Genomic DNA, 19,736 nt, shown 5'->3' on the forward strand with positions numbered 1-19,736 from the left:
GGTCAAAGATCATGGTCACAGTGACCTTAAGACTGAAAATGGTCTCCATGCAGTAATTAAACTACAATTCTGCCTACAATCACCAAACTTCATAGGATGATTGCCTGTGGTCGGTAGATGCACATCATGTTTTTTTTGGGTCAGTAGTTCAAGGGTCACAGTGACCATATGACTGGAAACAGTTTATGCTAATAAGTAAAGAATGCTTTGGCTGTCAGTTTTCTTAGGAGAATTGCCTATACTGGTTTTGAAATCCTTTGGTTTAAGGTCAAGGTTACAGTATACAAAAATACATAAAAAATTATGTACTTGCCTCTCATATGCCATCATAGGCACGTATGTGTTTTTTACAAACAACTCTTTTTTTTTTTTTTATTGTGTTTCTGCAAAGAAAGTTTGGAGCAGGGTAAATAGTCATGTTATATTTGTCCAGTCTGTTGCAAACATTTGTGGCATTAACTACTTCCACCCTTTTAACATGATTCGAATGAAAGTTCCTTAAAATATGTCAGACTTTTTGTGCCCCCCCTCCCCCCACCCCATGAGTGGTGGGGGCATATAGGTTTGGTCATGTCCTAGCGTCTGTCTTTCCATACGAAGTTCATGACGCGCCTAGCTCAAAAAGTATTTGATATAAATTGATGAAACCTTGCATGAGTCTTTATCATGATATGAACTTGGGCACCTTCTATTTTTCGTCTGGCTCCGCCCCCTATTTCCAGAGTTATGGCCCATGAAATAGTAAAAAATGCACATTTTCACCTTGTGGCACACCTAGCTCAAAAAGTGTTTGATATAGATTCATGAAACCTTGCATGAGTCTTAATCATGGTATGAACTTGCGCACCTACTATTTTTTATCTGGGTCCACCCCCTATTTCCAGAATTATGGCCCCTGAAATAGTAAAAAACGCACATTTTCACCTTGTGACACGCTTAGTTCTAAAAGTATTACATATAAATTGATTAAACCTTGCATGAGTCTTTATCATGATATGAACTTGTGCACCTCCTATTTTTCATCTGGCTCCGCCCCCTATTTCCAGAGTTATGGCCCCTGAAATAGTCAAAAATACACATTTTCACCTTGTGACGCGTCTAAATCAAAAAGTATTACATATAAATTGATTAAATCTTGCATGAGTCTTCATTATGATATGTACTTTCGCACCTCCTATTTTTTGTACCCCCCAACAACAAAATTGTAAGGGGGGCGGGTATTCTAGTTTCAGGTTGTCTGTCCGTAGAGGCAATCTTGTGCACACCATCTCTCCTTATCCCTTTGACAGAATTTAATGAAACTTCACACAAGTGATCAGTACCAACAGTAGTTGTGCATGGGGCATGTTAGGTTCTTTTAGAAAAAAAATTTGCAGAGTTATGGGACTTTGTTTCTTGTTAACATACTATGTACATACAGTCTGCATTATGCAATCTTGTGCGTGCCTAATCTACCAAACCCTTGCACACAATTTAATGAAACTTCACACAAGTGATCAGTAACAACAGTAGTTGTGCATGGGGCATGTTAGGTTCTTTCAGCGACAAAAATTGCAGAGTTATGGGACTTTGTTTCTTGTTAACATACTATGTACATACAGTCTGCATATGCAATCTTGTGCGTGCCTAATCTACCAAACCCTTGCACACAATTTAATGAAACTTCACGTGATCAGTACCAACCTAGTGTGTGCATGGTGCATGTTACATTCTTTAGATAAATATTCTGCATAGTTATGGGACTTTGTTTTTTGTTACTATACTGTATACATACAGTCTATATACATACAGTCCACATAATTATGCAATCTTGTGTGCGTCAATTGCAATGTACTTGTCAGTGCATGGGGGGGTACATTCATCACCTTTAGTGATAGCTCTAGTTTTATCTGCCTCCGCCCCCGATTTTCAGAGTTATGGCCCCTGAAATAGTCAAAAATGCACATTTTCACCTTGTGACGCTTCTAAATCAAAAAGTATTACATATAAATTGATTAAACCTTGCATGAGTCTTTATTATGATATGAACTTGCGCACCTCCTATTTTTTGTCTGCCTCCGCCCCCTATTTTCAGAGTTATGGCCCCTGAAATAGTCAAAAATGCACATTTTTGCGCCTAGCTCAAAAAGTATATAATATAAATGGATGATAACTTGCATGAGTCTTCATCATGATATAAACTTGCACACCTCTTATTTTTTGGCTGGCTCCTTCCCCTATTTTTAAAGTTATGGCCCCTGAAATAGTAAAACAATGCATATTTTCACCTAATTATGTGCCTAGCTCAAAAAGTATTTGATGTAAATTCATGAAACCTTGCTTGAGTCTTTATCATAATGTGACCGTGCACACTTGGCATTCTTCTTGAGAATCTTAGCGCTTATTACAGAGTTATGGCCCTTGAAATAGCCAAAATAGTGGATTTTTTGTTTGTGATGCTCATAGCTCAAAAAGTATATGGCCTGGAATAAATGAATCCTTTTCATGAAATGTTTGTTGAGGCTATACCCCCATTAAGACTGCAAACATTTGAATTATTGCCCCTTATTTGTGACAAATGTACCAGTGGGGGGGCACACCCTGTGTGTTACAGACACATTTTAGTTTCAAGATTCAAAGCATTACAGAGTTATGTGCCCATACACTTGGCATTATCAATATATATCGTTCTGTGATGCAAGCTACTAAACGGAATTCCAATGAAAGTGTATACATCTTATCACCGTAAAGTGTTAATTTGTGTAACATTTTTAGCTCACCTGAGCAATGCTCATGGTGAGGTATTGTGATCATGCTGTGTCCATTATGCATGCGTCCGTCCGTCCGTCCGTCATCAACAGTTGTGTTTAAAAGACATCTCCTCCTTAACTACTGAATGGATTTTGATGAAAATAGGCATGGATGTTCTTTGGATAGTCCTCTACCATAGTTGTTCAAACGGTTCCGCTTGGTTACACATGGGGCCGCTAGAGCTAAAAATAAAAAAATCTTCAAACAACATCTTCTAAACCGATGGTCCGATTTTGAAATAATTTCACACAAATGGTCCTTATGTCACCATCTACCAAGAGTGTTCAAATTATTTTGATTCGTCGTAAAACATGGCCGCCAGAGGGCGTGGTAACTTTTCCCTATATGTATATAGTGGAAACTTCAAAAATTCTTCTCATGTGAAACTGCTGGCCCAATTTTAGAATAATTTTACACAAATTATCCTTGTGTGACCCTCTACCAAGATTGTTCCGTCAAAAAACATGGCCGCCAGAGGGCATGGTCATTTTTCCCTATATGTATATTGTGGTAACTTTAAAAATCTTCTTGTGTGAAACTGCTAGCCTGATTTTAAGATATTTTCACACAAATTGTACTTGTGTGACCCTCTGCCAAGATTGTTCAAATTATTCCAATTAGTGAAAAAAGATGGCCATCAGAGGGCGTGGTCACTTTCCCCTTTATGTATATAGTGGAAACTTTAAAAATCTTCTTGTGTGAAACTGCTGGCCCAATTTTAGAATAATTTTACACAAATTGTCCTTGTGTGACCCTCTACCAAGATTGTTCAGATTATTTTGATTCGTCAAAAAACATGGCCGCCAGAGGGCATGGTCACTTTTCCTTATATGTATATTGTGGTAACTTTAAAAATCTTCTTGTGTGAAACTGCTAGCCTGATTTTAAGATAATTTCACACAAATGGTACTTGTGTGACCCTCTACCAAGATTTTTCAAATTATTCTGATTCGTCAAAAACATGGCTGCCAGGGGTGTGGTCACTTTTCCGTTTATGTATATAGTAGAAACTTAGAAAATCTTCTTGTATAAAACTGTTAGCCTGATTTCAAAATAATTTCACACAAATTGTCTTTGTGTGACTACAAATACTGTTCAAATTTTTCTGATTCGTCAAAAAACATGGCCACCAGAGGGCGTGGTCACTTTTCCTCAACAATTTCTTTAAACAACATCTCCTCCAAAACTACTGAATGTATTTTGATGAAACTTTACACAAATGATCTTTAAGTTATCCTCTTTCAGAGTTGTTAAATGGTTCCGGTTAATTGAACATATGGGTCTGTTTGGTTAAAAGTAGGTTTTCAGCTATCAGACTTTAAAAATCCTTTTCTCTAGAGCTTTGATATTTGGCATGTGATATAAGGGTTTGACTTTTGAATCTCTACCATAATTGTCAAAATTATTGCCCTAAGGTCAATAAAATGGCCATGCCCATGTCTGACATGTACTTACTATAGGCTTATGTATAAGAAACTTTGAAAATCTTCTTCTCTGAATCAATAATAGCTAGAGCCTTGATATTTGGCGTGTGATATCAGATTTGTAATATCTACCATAATTATTCAAATTATTGCCCTAGGTTCAAAAATGTGTGTGACATGTATATAATATAGGCTAACATAGAAGAAACCTAACTCTGTACTTATACAAACACACTTGAAGCCTTGTACACAGGTGAGCACTTTAGGGTCAATGACCCTCTTGTTAAATAAAGTTCAGGTGAGCTACTAATAAAGGTGGATGGTTTGTAATCCATCTTCCATCATCAAAATTTTTAGCTCACCTGAGCAATGCTCATGGTGAGCTATTGTGATCACGCTATGTCTGTCGTGCATCCATACATCCGTCATCAACAATTGTGTTAAAATGACATCTCCTCCATAACCACTGAATGGATTTTGATGAAACTTTGCATGGATATTCCTTGAATGGTCCTCTACCAAAGTTATTCAAATTGTTCTGCTTGGTTGCACATAGGGGCTGCCAGAGCTAAAAATAGAAAAAAAACTTTCAAACGACATCTCCTCCTAAACCGATGGTCCAATTTTGAAATAATTTCACACAAGTGGTCCTTATGTCACCCTCTATCTAGAATGTTCAAATTATACTGATTTGTCAAAAAACATGGCCGCCAGGGGGCGTGGTCACTTTTCCCTATATGTATATAGTTGAAAAAAAAAAAATCTTGGCCTGATTTTTAAATAATTTTTCACAAATGGTTCTTGTGTGACCCTCTACCAAGATTGTTCAAATTATTCCGACTCGTCAAAAAACATGGCTGCAAGAGAGCGTGGTCACTTTTCCCTTTATGTATGTAGTAGAAACTAAGAAAATCTTATTGTATAAAACTGTTAGCCTGATTTTAAAATAATTTCACACAAGTAGTCCTTGTGTGACCTTCTACAAATACTGTTCAAATTTTTCTGATTCATCAAAAATCATGGCCGCCAGAGGGCGTGGTCACTTTTCATCAGCAATTTCTTTAAACAACATCTCCAAAACTACTTAATGGATTTTGATGAAACCCTACACAAATGATCTCTGGGTAGCTCTCTTTCAAAATTGTTCAAATGGTTCTGGTTCATTGAACTTATGGGTCTTTTTGGTTAAAATAGGTTTTCAGCTATCAGACCTTAAAAATCCTTTTGTCTAGAGCTTTTATATAAGGGTTTGACACTCTAAAATACTTGTCCAAATTATTGCCCTAAGGTAAAAAAAAAATGGCCACGTCCCTGTGTCTGACATGTACTTACTGTAGGCTTTTATATAAGAAACTTTGAAAATCTTTTTCTCTGAATCAATAATAGCTAGAGCCTTCATATTTGGCGTGTGATATCAGATTTGGCTACCATAATTGTTCAAATTATTGCCCTAGGTTCAAAAATGTGTGGCATGTATATAATATAGGCTAACATGGAAGAAACCTAACTCTGTACTTATACAAACACACTTGAAGCCTTGTATACGGGTGAGCGCTTAAGGGTTAATGACCCTTTTGTTATTATGATGCTGCTGTCTGCTGTGTTTGTAGCTCACCTGAACATAAAATATCCGTCCTTGTCTATTGTCAACAGTTTTATTGTTAATACTCTACAGGTCACAATTTTTGTCCGATCTTAATGAAACTTGATCAGAATGTAACCCTCAGTAAAATCTTGGACATCATGTTTACTGGGTCATCTGAGATCAAAATTTAATTATGCCCCCCTTCGATGAAGGAGGGGTATTTTGTTTTGCAGATGTCAGCTGTCAGTCTGTCGGTCAGCCGGTCCATTGACCAATTTGTTTCCGGATGATAACTAAAGAACGCTTGGGCCTAGGATCATGAAAGTTAATAGGGAGGTTGGTCATGACCAGCAGATGACCCCTATTGATTTTTAGATCAGTAGGTCAAATGTCAAGGTCACAGTGACCCAGAACAGTTAAACTGTTTCTGGACGATAACTTGAGAACGCTTTGGTCCAGAATCATGAAAGTTGACAGGGAGGTTGGTCATGACCAGCAGATGACCCCTATTGATTTTGAGATCAGTAGGTCAAAGGTCAAGGTCACAGTGACATGGAACAGTTTAACCGTTTCCGGACGATAACTTGAGAATGCTTGGGCCTAGGATCACAAAACTTTATAGGGAGATTAATCATGACCAATCTGATCAGTAGGTCAAAGATTAAGGTTACAGTGACCAAGAACAGTTAAACGGTTTCCAGATGATAATTTGAGAATGCTTAGGCCTAGAATCACGAAACTTAATAGGGAGGTTGATCATGACCAGCAGATGACCGCTGTTGATTTTGAGATCAGTAGGTCAAAGGTCAAGGTCACAGTGACCCAGAACAGTTAAACCATTTCCTGTCAATAACTTGAGAATGCTTGGGCCTAGGATCACGAAACTAATAGGGAGGTTGATCATGACCAGCAGATGACTCTATTTATTTTTTAGATCAGTAGGTCAAAGGTCAAGGTCAATGTGACCCAGAACTGTTTCTGGAAGATAACCTGAAAAATAAAACTGATTACTGAATGCATCAAGGGGGGCATTTCGTGTTCAAAGTGCTCTTGTTCAGATAGCTTTGACTTTGTCAAGAACTGTTTTTCAGAGGTTTTACTGTGTAGGACAATGTTAGTTTTAACCCGAGGTCCATGATTTTCAGGCAGTGAATATGCACATTAGCATTTTTGTCATAACCCTTGATTTTCTGTGACAACACTTTCCTGAAGTGACACATTCGTTAAAGTTTGTTTACTTGTAATTAAAACAACCATGTAGCAGATGACAAGATATTACCCGAAGTTGCCTGAATCATGTGTGCTCACCTTTGTCAGTTTGAGTGAAACTGTTATCATGTTGAGGAGGCCTTCCGACTGGTTTGCATAAGCTCAGTGGTTCTAGCAAGGTGCCCACCATTGCAAGAAATAATACAGGGAAGAGCACCACTAAACACATTTGGAAAGTCACTGTATGAACTGCGCTTTGTCAGTACCCAACAAAACAAAGAAAAAGAGATTTTATAAGTATAAACATTTACAGGATATCCAAGATGAGCAGATATATGTGGTAGATTTGAATCGTGGCCATAGAGGATTTGGTTTTTCTATCCGTGGTGGACAAGAATTCAACAACATGCCATTGTTTGTACTGAGGATAGCAGAGGGAGGAGCTGCAGATGTAGATAAAAGATTAAGGGTTTGTATAGTTTCTACTGTATACATTTCTCCTTGGTAGTTTTGCATTTTCACCAGAGCTAAAAACAAACAAACATCTTATAACAATATCTCACTGTAAGCTTCTGGTTCTACTTTCAAATAATCTCACACAAATGTTTCTTGGGTGCCTCTGCTTAGGCTGTTTATATTAATTATATTCAACAAAACATGTGACCACTTCCCCAGATATTATGGAAACTAAAAAAATCTTTTTGACCACTTTGATTTTGGGCCCTCTTGTACTAAAAACAGTGTTGTGTGGTATTAAATCACCTTCAGTGGTAGCTCTAGTTTTTAGGTATTATGATCACGCTGTGTCCATCGTCCGTGCGTTTGTCTGTCAAATCGTCCGTCGTCAACATCTGTGTTTAAACAGCATCTTCTCCAAAACCACTAAAAATAGAAAAATCTTGAAATGACAACTCCTCCTAAACCAATGGTCTGATTTTAAAATAATTTCACACAAATAGTCCTTCTATCACCCTCTACCAAGATTGTTCAAATTATACATATTCGTCTAAAAACATGGCCACCAGGGGGCATGGTCTCTTTTCCCTTCATGTATATGTATTCGTGAACATTTAAAAAAATCTTCTTGTGTGAAACTGCTGGCCCGATTTTAAAATAATTTCACACAAATGGTCCTTGTGTGACCCTCTACCAAGATTTTTAAAATTATTATGATTCGTTAAAAGATACGGCCTCCAGAGGGCGTGGTCACCTTTCCCTATATGTATATAGTGAAACTTTTAAAATCTTCTTGTGTGAAACTGCTGGCCTGATTTTAAAATAATTTTACACAAATGGTCCTTGTGTGACCCGCTACCGAGATTTTTCAAAATATTCCAATTCGTCAAAAAGCATGGCCGCCAGAGGGTGTGGTCAGTTTTCCCTATATATGTTCCTTTAGAAAACTGGCAGTTAGGTTTACTCAAGTCTTGACAGGGATGTATACTCTAATATCTTGCAACAAAGTGTATGTTCCTTTAGAAACCTGGCAGTTAGGTTTACTCAAGTCTTGACAGGGATGTATACTCTGGTATCTTGCAACAAAGTGTATGTTCCTTTAGAAACCTGGCAGTTAGGTTTACTCAAGTCTTGACAGGGATGCATACTCTAGTATCTTGCAACAAAGTGTATGTTTCTTTAGAAACCTGGCAGTTAGGTTTACTCAAGTCTTGACAGGGATGTATACTCTGGTATCTTGCAACAAAGTGTATGTTTCTTTAGAAACCTGGCAGTTAGGTTTACTCAAGTCTTGACAGGGACGTATACTCTAGTATCTTGCAACAAAGTGTGTGTTTCTTTAGAAACCTGGCAGTTAGGTTTACTCAAGTCTTGACAGGGACGTATACTCTAGTATCTTGCAACAAAGTCTTATGTTCCTTTAGAAACCTGGCAGTTAGGTTACTCAAGTCTTGACAGGATGTATACTCTAGTATCTTGCAACAAAGTCTTATGTTCCTTTAGAAACTGGCAGTTAGGTTTACTCAAGTCTTGACAGGACGTATACTCTCGTATCTTGCAACAAAGTGTATGTTCCTTTAGAACCTGGCAGTTAGGTTTACTCAAGTCTTGACAGGGACGTATACTCTCGTATCTTGCAACAAGTGTATGTTCCTTTAGAAACCTGGCAGTTAGGTTTACTCAAGTCTTGACAGGGACGTATACTCTAGTATCTTGCAACAAATTGTATGTTCCTTTAGAAACCTGGCAGTTAGGTTTACTCAAGTCTTGACAGGGACGTATACTCTAGTATCTTGCAACAAAGTGTATGTTTCTTTAGAAACCTGGCAGTTAGGTTTACTCAAGTCTTGACAGGGACGTATACTCTAGTATCTTGCAACAAACTGTATGTTTCTTTAGAAACCTGGCAGTTAGGTTTACTCAAGTCTTGACAGGGACGTATACTCTAGTATCTTGCAACAAAGTCTTATGTTCCTTTAGAAACCTGGCAGTTAGGTTTACTCAAGTCTTGACAGGGACGTATACTCTCATATCTTGCAACAAAGTGTATGTTCCTTTAGAAACCTGGCAGTTAGGTTTACTCAAGTCTTGACAGGGACGTATACTCTCGTATCTTGCAACAAAGTGTATGTTCCTTTAGAAACCTGGCAGTTAGGTTTACTCAAGTCTTGACAGGGACGTATACTCTCGTATCTTGCAACAAAGTGTATGTTCCTTTAGAAACCTGGCAGTTAGGTTTACTCAAGTCTTGACAGGGACGTATACTCTCGTATCTTGCAACAAAGTGTATGTTCCTTTAGAAACCTGGCAGTTACGTTTACTCAAGTCTTGACAGGGACGTATACTCTAGTATCTTGCAACAAAGTGTATGTTTCTTTAGAAACCTGGCAGTTAGGTTTACTCAAGTCTTGACAGGGACGTATACTCTAGTATCTTGCAACAAAGTCTTATGTTCCTTTAGAAACCTGGCAGTTAGGTTTACTCAAGTCTTGACAGGGACGTATACTCTAGTATCTTGCAACAAAGTGTATGTTTCTTTAGAAACCTGGCAGTTAGGTTTACTCAAGTCTTGACAGGGACGTATACTCTCGTATCTTGCAACAAAGTGTATGTTCCTTTAGAAACCTGGCAGTTAGGTTTACTCAAGTCTTGACAGGGACGTATACTCTCGTATCTTGCAACAAAGTGTATGTTCCTTTAGAAACCTGGCAGTTAGGTTTACTCAAGTCTTGACAGGGATGTATACTCTAGTATCTTGCAACAAATTGTATGTTCCTTTAGAAACCTGGCAGTTAGGTTTACTCAAGTCTTGACAGGGACGTATACTCTAGTATCTTGCAACAAAGTGTATGTTTCTTTAGAAACCTGGCAGTTAGGTTTACTCAAGTCTTGACAGGGACGTATACTCTAGTATCTTGCAACAAATTGTATGTTCCTTTAGAAACCTGGCAGTTAGGTTTACTCAAGTCTTGACAGGGACGTATACTCTAGTATCTTGCAACAAAGTCTTATGTTCCTTTAGAAAACTGGCAGTTAGGTTTACTCAAGTCTTGACAGGGACGTATACTCTAGTATCTTGCAACAAAGTCTTATGTTCCTTTAGAAAACTGGCAGTTAGGTTTACTCAAGTCTTGACAGGGACGTATACTCTAGTATCTTGCAACAAAGTCATATGTTCCTTTAGAAAACTGGCAGTTAGGTTTACTCAAGTCTTGACAGGGACGTATACTCTAGTATCTTGCAACAAAGTCATATGTTCCTTTAGAAAACTGGCAGTTAGGTTTACTCAAGTCTTGACAGGGACGTATACTCTAGTATCTTGCAACAAAGTGTATGTTTCTTTAGAAACCTGGCAGTTAGGTTTACTCAAGTCTTGACAGGGACGTATACTCTCGTATCTTGCAACAAAATGTATGTTCCTTTAGAAACCTGGCAGTTAGGTTTACTCAAGTCTTGACAGGGATGTATACTCTCGTATCTTGCAACAAAATGTATGTTCCTTTAGAAACCTGGCAGTTAGGTTTACTCAAGTCTTGACAGGGATGTATACTCTAGTATCTTGCAACAAATTGTATGTTCCTTTAGAAACCTGGCAGTTAGGTTTACTAAAGTCTTGACAGGGATGTATACTCTCGTATCTTGCAACAAAGTGTATGTTCCTTTAGAAACCTGGCAGTTAGGTTTACTCAAGTCTTGACAGGGATGTATACTCTCGTATCTTGCAACAAAGTGTATGTTCCTTTAGAAACCTGGCAGTTAGGTTTACTCAAGTCTTGACAGGGACGTATACTCTAGTATCTTGCAACAAAGTGTATGTTCCTTTAGAAACCTGGCAGTTAGGTTTACTCAAGTCTTGACAGGGACGTATACTCTAGTATCTTGCAACAAAGTGTATGTTCCTTTAGAAACCTGGCAGTTAGGTTTACTCAAGTCTTGACAGGGACGTATACTCTAGTATCTTGCAACAAAGTGTATAATCCTTTAGAAACTTGGCAGTTAGGTTTACTCAAGTCTTGACAGGGACGTATACTCTGGTATCTTGCAACAAAGTGTATGTTCCTTTAAAAACCTGGCAGTAAGGTTTACTCAAGTTTTGACACGGACATTTACTCCAATTTTCACAGCAAAATGATTGTCCCTAAAAGATATAGCAGTAAGGTTTACTCTAGTATATTACAAAAAAATAGTGAATATTCCTAAAAGATATTGCAGTGTGATTTACTCTTGTATATTACAAATAAGTAAATGTTACTAGAATGATATTACAATTAGATTTACTCTTGTTACAACAAAAATGGTTAAATGACATTAATATTTTGACAGGTTGGTGATCAATTGTTGGAGATAAACAATTACAGAACAGAGAATATGACGCATTCAGAAGCTATAGATATTATACAGAATGGTGGACCAACATTGAGATTAGTTGTTAGAAGGACTGGGAAACCGCCTCCTAGTTTTGGTAAGCTGTTCATTGATAAAGGGGTACTCTGTGTATAGTAACAGAATGAACGTAATCAGAGAAATTTTTCAAATGTTAAAGATCAGATATCATACTTGGTAAGTTATATTTTACTGGCATAAACACACTAAGTGCATGTAGAGGTCCTCTATCAAGCTTATTCACATCATGTCCCAGGGGCAGAATTGTCCACTCAGTTGTTTTACATATACTTACAAGTTTCAAGTTTTATTAACAACAAATCGGCAGTATTCTTGCCTTTGGCCATATAGTTATATTGGAAAACCTTTAAAAATCTTGTCTCAGAGCTCCAGATAAGGTTTTGTATAATTGTTAGCATTACTCCCTGACTCCTGACCAGTATCCTTAAACTTTATCTGTAATTCTTACTCCCTGATGTTAAACAAATATTCTTAAATGTAGAAAATAAATTCTTTAAGAGTCATGTAACTATTCAAATAGCCCGATCTGGATCTATTAAAAATATTTTGGAAACAACAATAAGTGGATGGAAGCTCAAAGGAAGATTTGTTGAAAGTTTTCAAGCATCACAAGTGATGATATTCAGTAAGTCTTTAATGTGATTTTTTAGCTCATCTGATTTTTTGAAAAAAAAAATGATGAGTTATTGTCATCACTTGAGCGGTTGTCGGCGTCTGCGTCGGCGTTGCCTGGTTAAGTTTTATGTTTAGGTCAGCTTTTCTCCTAAACTATCAAAGATATTGCTTTGAAACTTGGAATACTTGTTCACCATCATAAGCTGACCCTGTATAGCAAGAAACATAACTCCATCTTGCTTTTTGCAAGATTTATGGCCCCTTTTGTACTTAGAAAATATCAGATTTCTTGGTTAAGTTTTATGTTTAGGTCAACTTTTCTCCTAAACTATCAAAGCTTTTGCTTTGAAACTTGGAATACTTGTTCACCATCATAAGCAGACCCTGTACATCAAGAAACATAACTCCATCTTGCTTTTTGCAAGAATTATTTCCCCTTTTGGACTTAGAAAATCAGTTTTCTTGGTTAAGTTTTATGTTTAGGTCAGCTTTTATCCTAAACTATCAAAGCTATTGCTTTAAAACTTGACACATTGTTGCACCATCATAACTTGACCTGTACAGCAAGAACATAACTCCATCCTGCTTTTTGCAAGATTTATGGCCCTTTTGGACTTAGAAAATATCAGATTTCTTGGTTAAGTTTTATGTTTAGGTCAACTTTTTCTCTTAAACTATCAAAGCTATTGCTTTAAAACTTGCAACTCTTGTTCACCATCATAAGCTGATCCTGTACAGCAAGCAGCATAACTCCATCCTGCTTTTGCAATAATTATTGCCCCTTTTGGACTTAGAAAAATCATTTTCTTGGTTGAATATTATGTTTAAGTCAACTTTTCTCATAAACTATCAAAGCTATTGCTTTAAAACTTGCAACAGCTTTTCACCATCATAAGTGGACACTGTACATCAAGAAACATAACTCTATCCTGCTTTTTGCAAGAGTGATGGCCCTTTTTAGACTTAGAAAATCATGGGTAGGACAATATTTCTATTATACAAAAAAAATCAGATGAGCGTCAGCACTCGCAAGGCGGTGCTCTTGTTTTTGTTTCGTGTGATTTCATGTATGCAAACAACGTGCTTTTTAGCTCACATGTCACGTAGTGACAAGGTGAGCTTTTGTGATCGTCATCGGTTCATCCACAATTTCTTGTAAACATGATAGAGACCACATTTTACAATTAATTTTAATCAAACTTGCACACAACTTGTATTGGCATAATATCTTGGTTCCTTTCAAAAACTGGCCAGATCCCATCATGGGTTTCAGAGTTATGGCCCCTTAAATGGCAAAAATATGCAACTTTGGCTTTTGCAGCCATATAGAGACTTCATTTATGGTTTGATTTGATACAAACTTGCAAATTATCTTTAACAACAATAGATCTTGGATTCCATAAGTCACAATAAGATCTTGGTACTTTTCGAAAACCGGCTAGATTCCATCATGGGTTTCAGAGTTATGGCCCCTTAAATGGCAAAAATATGCAACTTTGGCTTTTGCAGCCATATAGAGACTTCATTTATGGTTTGATTTGATACAAACTTGCAAATTATCTTTAACAACAATAGATCTTGGATTCCATAAGTCACAATAAGATCTTGGTACTTTTCGAAAACCGGCTAGATTCCATCATGGGTTCTAGATTTACTACTCCTGAAAGGGGCAAAATTTTCTATCTTGGCCCTTTCAGCTATATAGAGGATTCATTTATGCTTTGATTTGATACAAACTTGCACAGAATATTTATCTTGATGATATCTGGACCAAGTACGAAACTGGCTCATGTAAGGTCAAAAACTAGGTCACCACTCAAATCAAAGGAAAAGCTTGTTAACACTGTAGAGGCCACATTTATGACCCTATCTTCATGAAACTTGGTCAGAATGTTTATCTTCATGATTCCTAGGCCAAGTTTAACAGGTGAGCAATAACCATCTCGTTTGAACAATTCATCTCTTCTTTGGTCTGCCCGTAGGATCTGCAACTGGGCAGATGTATATTTGAAAAATAAAATAGAACTTACCTTGCCAGAAAGTGGTCAACCTGTCTTATTAATCTACTACAAAGTGAAAAAATTAGTATAAAGAATAACTAGGTCAATACATTAGTGTTATTTCTAGAGCTCAAAAAGAGAGGGGTCAGCATTAAAAAATGACAGGGTGCTTCCTAAAAGGGACAGGGCGCAGGATAAAAACGGGCATGGTGCTGCATAAAAGGGGTAAGGGTGCAGGTGTTTTAAATGGGAAAGGTACCATAGCAGTATTTGCATTTGTCAGTATCTAGTACCTTAGTTTTCATTTCGTTTATGATTATTGCACACTTGCTACAAAATAAAGTGGCTAATGATTTCAAGTTGGTGCTATAAATATGAATAAGTGGATGGCCCATTTCAAGCTTGAAACCAAGACTATGTTACAACATAATGAAAAGGTCTGTTTCAGAACACTTTATCAAAATTTATGTTATTGATAAGTCAGAAGTGTAATTGGTTACAGAAGTTTGGAAACAAGTCAATCAAGCCATGCAAAAACACTGTTTTCACTCAATGTTTCATTAACAGAAAAGTGCTATAACATTCTGTAAAAAACATATATCCAAATTGTAATATCTGAATATTGTTACACTTACTGAATTTCGTCTGAAAGTGGTTTTTAATCAGTTTACTTGGCAAGCTAGGATAAACCAGAGATAGCTCCCCAAATGTTGATGTTATTTATCATAAGATACTTCACCGACAGTCAGCTCTTTTGATGGAATTGTGGATAAGTGGCATATGTCATCTAGAGTAATTAGAAGTCTAGACGTTCTTAATGTATTTTTGCTTTTGTATATTTGTATATTTTTCATTTGTAATCATAATAGGATCAGGTTGCATTGAAATATACTAAAAAGCTGTCTCTTTTACAATCTAATATAAGCTTGCATGAAGCAGTCTGACAGTGCACTTTTCACATTCTCTGTAATCAGCTAGCCGCTTTCTGACAATTTGTTAATTGGCGCAATTTTGATATAACACAGGATCAAAACTCGTATCAATTAATTTTGACATTTCACTGGTAGCTGCTACCTGCCAGCATGTGCAAACAGGTATTCTGCTGATATGAAAATCGCATGTCTACAGGTAAAGGCAGATCATAGACTACCAAATTTGAAAATGCCGATATGACCAGATTTATAAAAAATATTCTTAACTGAATTTTTCATTTTGTTATGTTACGGCCAGATCTCAAAATAAAATCTTAAATGGATTTGAAATAATTCGTATTTACAAAATATGGTCCTTATCTGGAGCTCTGTTTCTAAAACCTCAAAGTTTAGATATTAAGCATGTTGTAGAGGTCCTCTACCAAGTCGTTTTGAGTCACTGAGCAACATATGGACATCTTGTTGGTGTAAGTGGCAAGTTTATCCATTTAATTTTCTGTTAACTTTTCTTGTTTTACAGAACCTTCACCATCACCTGGTGCCCGGTATCCTACCACTGGGCCTATGTCAAATGGTCCTATAGGTCAGAGTTCACCATACCTTGGACGTAGAAATATTAACTTTGACAGAGAAGATCATACATATTATAACCAACCTCCAAGTAGGACGTACTTAAACAATTGATAGTGCAATCAATTAACAAATGTAGCAACATGAAAATGATGGCAGCATAGCTGGACAAAGTCTTCGGCATATTGTCAGGTTGCAGGGAAAGGAGAGTTGGATACTTTTACGTTGGGAGGTTCAGAGAATACAGTATTTCCATTTTAGTCAGGGAGATTGTACACTTTGATTTTCTTACATAGGAAAAATGTACAAAATGAATGTGGAGAGTACCCAGTAAATATGTGCAAGGTTGTGGATTAAACACAATATCTGATATTAGAAAACAAGCGAAACAACAATGAGAGAAGAAAAATGAGGGAAGAACATGTAACTCATAAGTTAACAAGTTGATATTTTACCCTTAACTAACCTTTGGGCTAGATACAATGTTTTGTCTTAAAGGTCTGTTTATGTTCAAGTATTTTTTGTATATCTGTAGAATTATTTCTGTATCAAGTTCAGATGATAAGGGTGATTGATTAGTTTTTAAAGCAAAGTAAACAAAAAACTTGAGACATTGTGATGAGAGTTAACTAGCATCTGTTTATATCCAGATATTGTACAGACATCTGTCCATGTCCAGATGTTGTACTGACACCTGTTCTTGTCCAGATGTTGACTGACACCTGTTCTTGTCCATATGTTGTACTGACATCTGTTCATGTCCAGATGTTGTACTGACACCTGTTCTTGTCCAGATGTTGTATGTTGTACTGACATCTGTTCATGTTTGGAAGTTGTAATGACATTGATTCATGTCCAGATGTTATACTGCTGGCAGTTCATGTCCAGATGTTGTACTGACATCTTTTCATGTCCGGATATTGTACTGACATTGATTTATGTCTAGATGTTGCACAGACACCGTTCATGTCCAGATGTTGTACTGCTGCTTGTTCATGTCCAGATGTTGTACTGATGCTTGTTCATGTTCAGATGTTGTACTGATGCCTGTTCCTGTCCAGGTGTTGTACTGATGCCTGTTCCTGTCCAGATGTTGTACTGACATCTGTTTAAGTCATGATGTTGTACTGACACCAATAAATGCTGGGATGTTGTACCAGCATTTGTACAGGTCAGGCTGTTGTACAAACATATGTTCATGTCAGAATGTTGGACATGACATCTGTTCCTTTGGATGTGTATATCTGGAAGTGCCTGGATGCCCTGACGTTAGCTTGAATTGTTTCAGTACAGAGATTCAAGTACAACTAAACAAGTTATACTTTGTGGGAATGGAAAAGTTATCACTAATGTTGAAAAATGTGTATGTTACAGGGATAACAAGGGATTGTTGATAAGAAGATCAAGTTTAAAGAAAATTATGCAGTTAGGATATTTGTGATAAAATATATTTTTGTACAATCTATAAGATTGAGCATATCTGTGTTAAACATACATGCCAGTAAAATACTGTGTAAGCATTACTATTGTGAGTATTAAATTCTTTGAAATTCATAAATACTTCAGGTCTCAATAAATTAACAAATTGTTCATCAGATTTGCTGTTTGTATTTTTTCAGAAACACTCGGGAAAAATTTGTTTTTTACGCTTGCACCATTGAAAAAATGTGGTTAAAATTTGTTTGTTAAATTACTTTTTATGGAAGTTACAGTATTCAAATGATCATAATTCCAGCCCCAGTCATGTTGTATACTTCATTTCATTTTCAAATATTTCTTTTTGTATTTCATAAATATGTTAGTATATTGTACTATGTTTTCCTTGATGGAATAATTTCATTGGCTAAATTCAAATCTTCTGTGAGTTTCAGACTTCACTTTGTGGTGTAGGCTTTTTCATGTGAGGAAGCCAACCAGCTTGATTATGAAAGGTTGGTAGTTCTACCAGGGGACCTGCCCATGCTGAAATATTGCCAAATTACCTAGTAATATGTCAGTGTGATGTTAAACCTAACAAAAAATAATCACAAAATCTTGATGAGGATGACAAACATTGAATTTAATATTCTACAATAAGTAATGTTTTGCAGTCTCACAATGATAATACTGATGTTTGTAAATTGAAATTCTAGTAAATTGCTAGCTGTAAAGTTTGCTTATAGATTTCTACACTTAAGTTAAACTATTTACCTGAACACAAGGTGCTCAAGGTGAGCTATTATGGTCACCCTGTGTCCACTGTGCTGTCATGTATGTTGTCAATAAGTAACTTTACTGTTAACACTTCAAAGGTGACAGAGTTTTGCCCATATTGACCAATGAAACTTGGTGAGGAAAAATTCTTGAATATGGTACTCAGTCATCTAGGGTTAAAAATATATCTTTATTATGCCCCCCCCCCCCCCCCCCCCCTCCATGAGTGGTGGGGGCATATAGATTTGCTCTTGTCCGTCCGAAGTTCATGACACACTTAGCTCAAAAAGTATTTGATATAAATTAATGAAACCTTGCATGAGTCTTTATCATGATATGAACTTGCACGCCTTCTATTTTTCGTCTGGCTCCGCCCCCTAATTTTAGAGTTATGGCCCCTGAAATAGTAAAAAATGCACATTTTCACCTTGTGACATGCCTAGCTCAAAAAGTATTTGATACAGATTCATGAAACCTTGCATGAGTCTTAAACATGATATGAACTTGCGCACCTCCTATTTTTCATCTGGGTCCGCCCCCTATTTCTAGAGTTATGGCCCCTGAAACAGTAAAAAATGCACATTTTCACCTTGTGACAAGCCTAGCTCAAAAAGTATTTGACATAAATTGATGAAACCTTGCATGAGTCTTTATCATGATATGAACTTGCATACCTTTTATTTTTCATCTGGGTCCGCCCCCTATTTCCAGAGTTATACCCCCTGAAATAGTCAAAAAATGCACATTTTCACCTAATTTTGTGCCTCACTCAAAAAGTATTCAATGTAAATTCATGAAACCTTGCTCGAGTCTTTATCATAATGTGATCTTGCACACTTGGCATTCTTCTTGAGAATTTTAGCGTTTATTACAGAGTTATGGCGCTTGAAATAGCCAAAATAGTGGTTTTTTTGTTTGTGATGCTAATAGCTCAAAAAGTATATGGTATAGAATAATGAATCCTTTTCATAATTAATTTTTTTGAGGCTATACCCCATTAAGACTGCAAACATTTGAATGATTTCCCCTTATTTGTGACAAATGTACCAGTGAGGGGGGTGGGGGGGGGGGGGGGGGGGGGGGGGGGGGGGCACACGCCGTGTCCTACAGACACATTGTAGTTTTAACTTGGTTTGCACAATACTTAGTCATGATATAATCTAGGCCATGTTTGATGGATCATCTGAGCTGTAAAACAAAAAAATTATAGGGAAAGCTTGTGGACACTGTAGAGGACCCATTTCAACTGATCTACATGATACTTTGATTGGAAGTTTTTTTATCAATGAAATCAAGATTAACTCTGACACTGAGGAGTAAAAAGTAGATCACTGAACCTTGATAACACTTGTAAACAGCACATTCTAAACTGGTCTACCTTAATCGTACTTTGAATGTTTGTTTTTATGGTATCTAAATTAAGTTTGAAACTGGATCATGTGGTTAACTCAGGTGAGTAATGCATGGCTATCTTGTTTACCGTGAATATGAGAATTATGTTGTGACTATGGTGATTGTAGAATGGTATACAGGGTCCCAGGTTTGGAGACAGTCCAGA

At 36.8% G+C, this 19,736-nt stretch overlaps 1 protein-coding gene across 10 annotated transcripts in view; it reads left to right on the plus strand.

Annotated features, from left to right (window-relative positions):
* The window catches only part of LOC123529326 (membrane-associated guanylate kinase, WW and PDZ domain-containing protein 3-like), a 284,542-nt gene extending 266,962 nt beyond the window's left edge, over window positions 1-17,580 (plus strand). For all 10 annotated transcript variants that reach the window (XM_053521338.1, XM_053521345.1, XM_053521342.1 and 7 more), the window contains 3 exons: window positions 7,322-7,477; window positions 11,788-11,926; window positions 15,936-17,580. In XM_053521338.1, the coding sequence (XP_053377313.1) occupies window positions 7,322-7,477; window positions 11,788-11,926; window positions 15,936-16,099 (459 nt within the window). In that variant the 3' untranslated portion in view covers window positions 16,100-17,580. The remainder of the gene's footprint in view (window positions 1-7,321; window positions 7,478-11,787; window positions 11,927-15,935) is intronic.
* Window positions 17,581-19,736: the final 2,156 nt, after the last annotated feature.

The sequence above is a fragment of the Mercenaria mercenaria genome, chromosome 13, assembly GCF_021730395.1.
Source record: "Mercenaria mercenaria strain notata chromosome 13, MADL_Memer_1, whole genome shotgun sequence".
Classification (NCBI taxonomy): domain Eukaryota; kingdom Metazoa; phylum Mollusca; class Bivalvia; order Venerida; family Veneridae; genus Mercenaria; species Mercenaria mercenaria.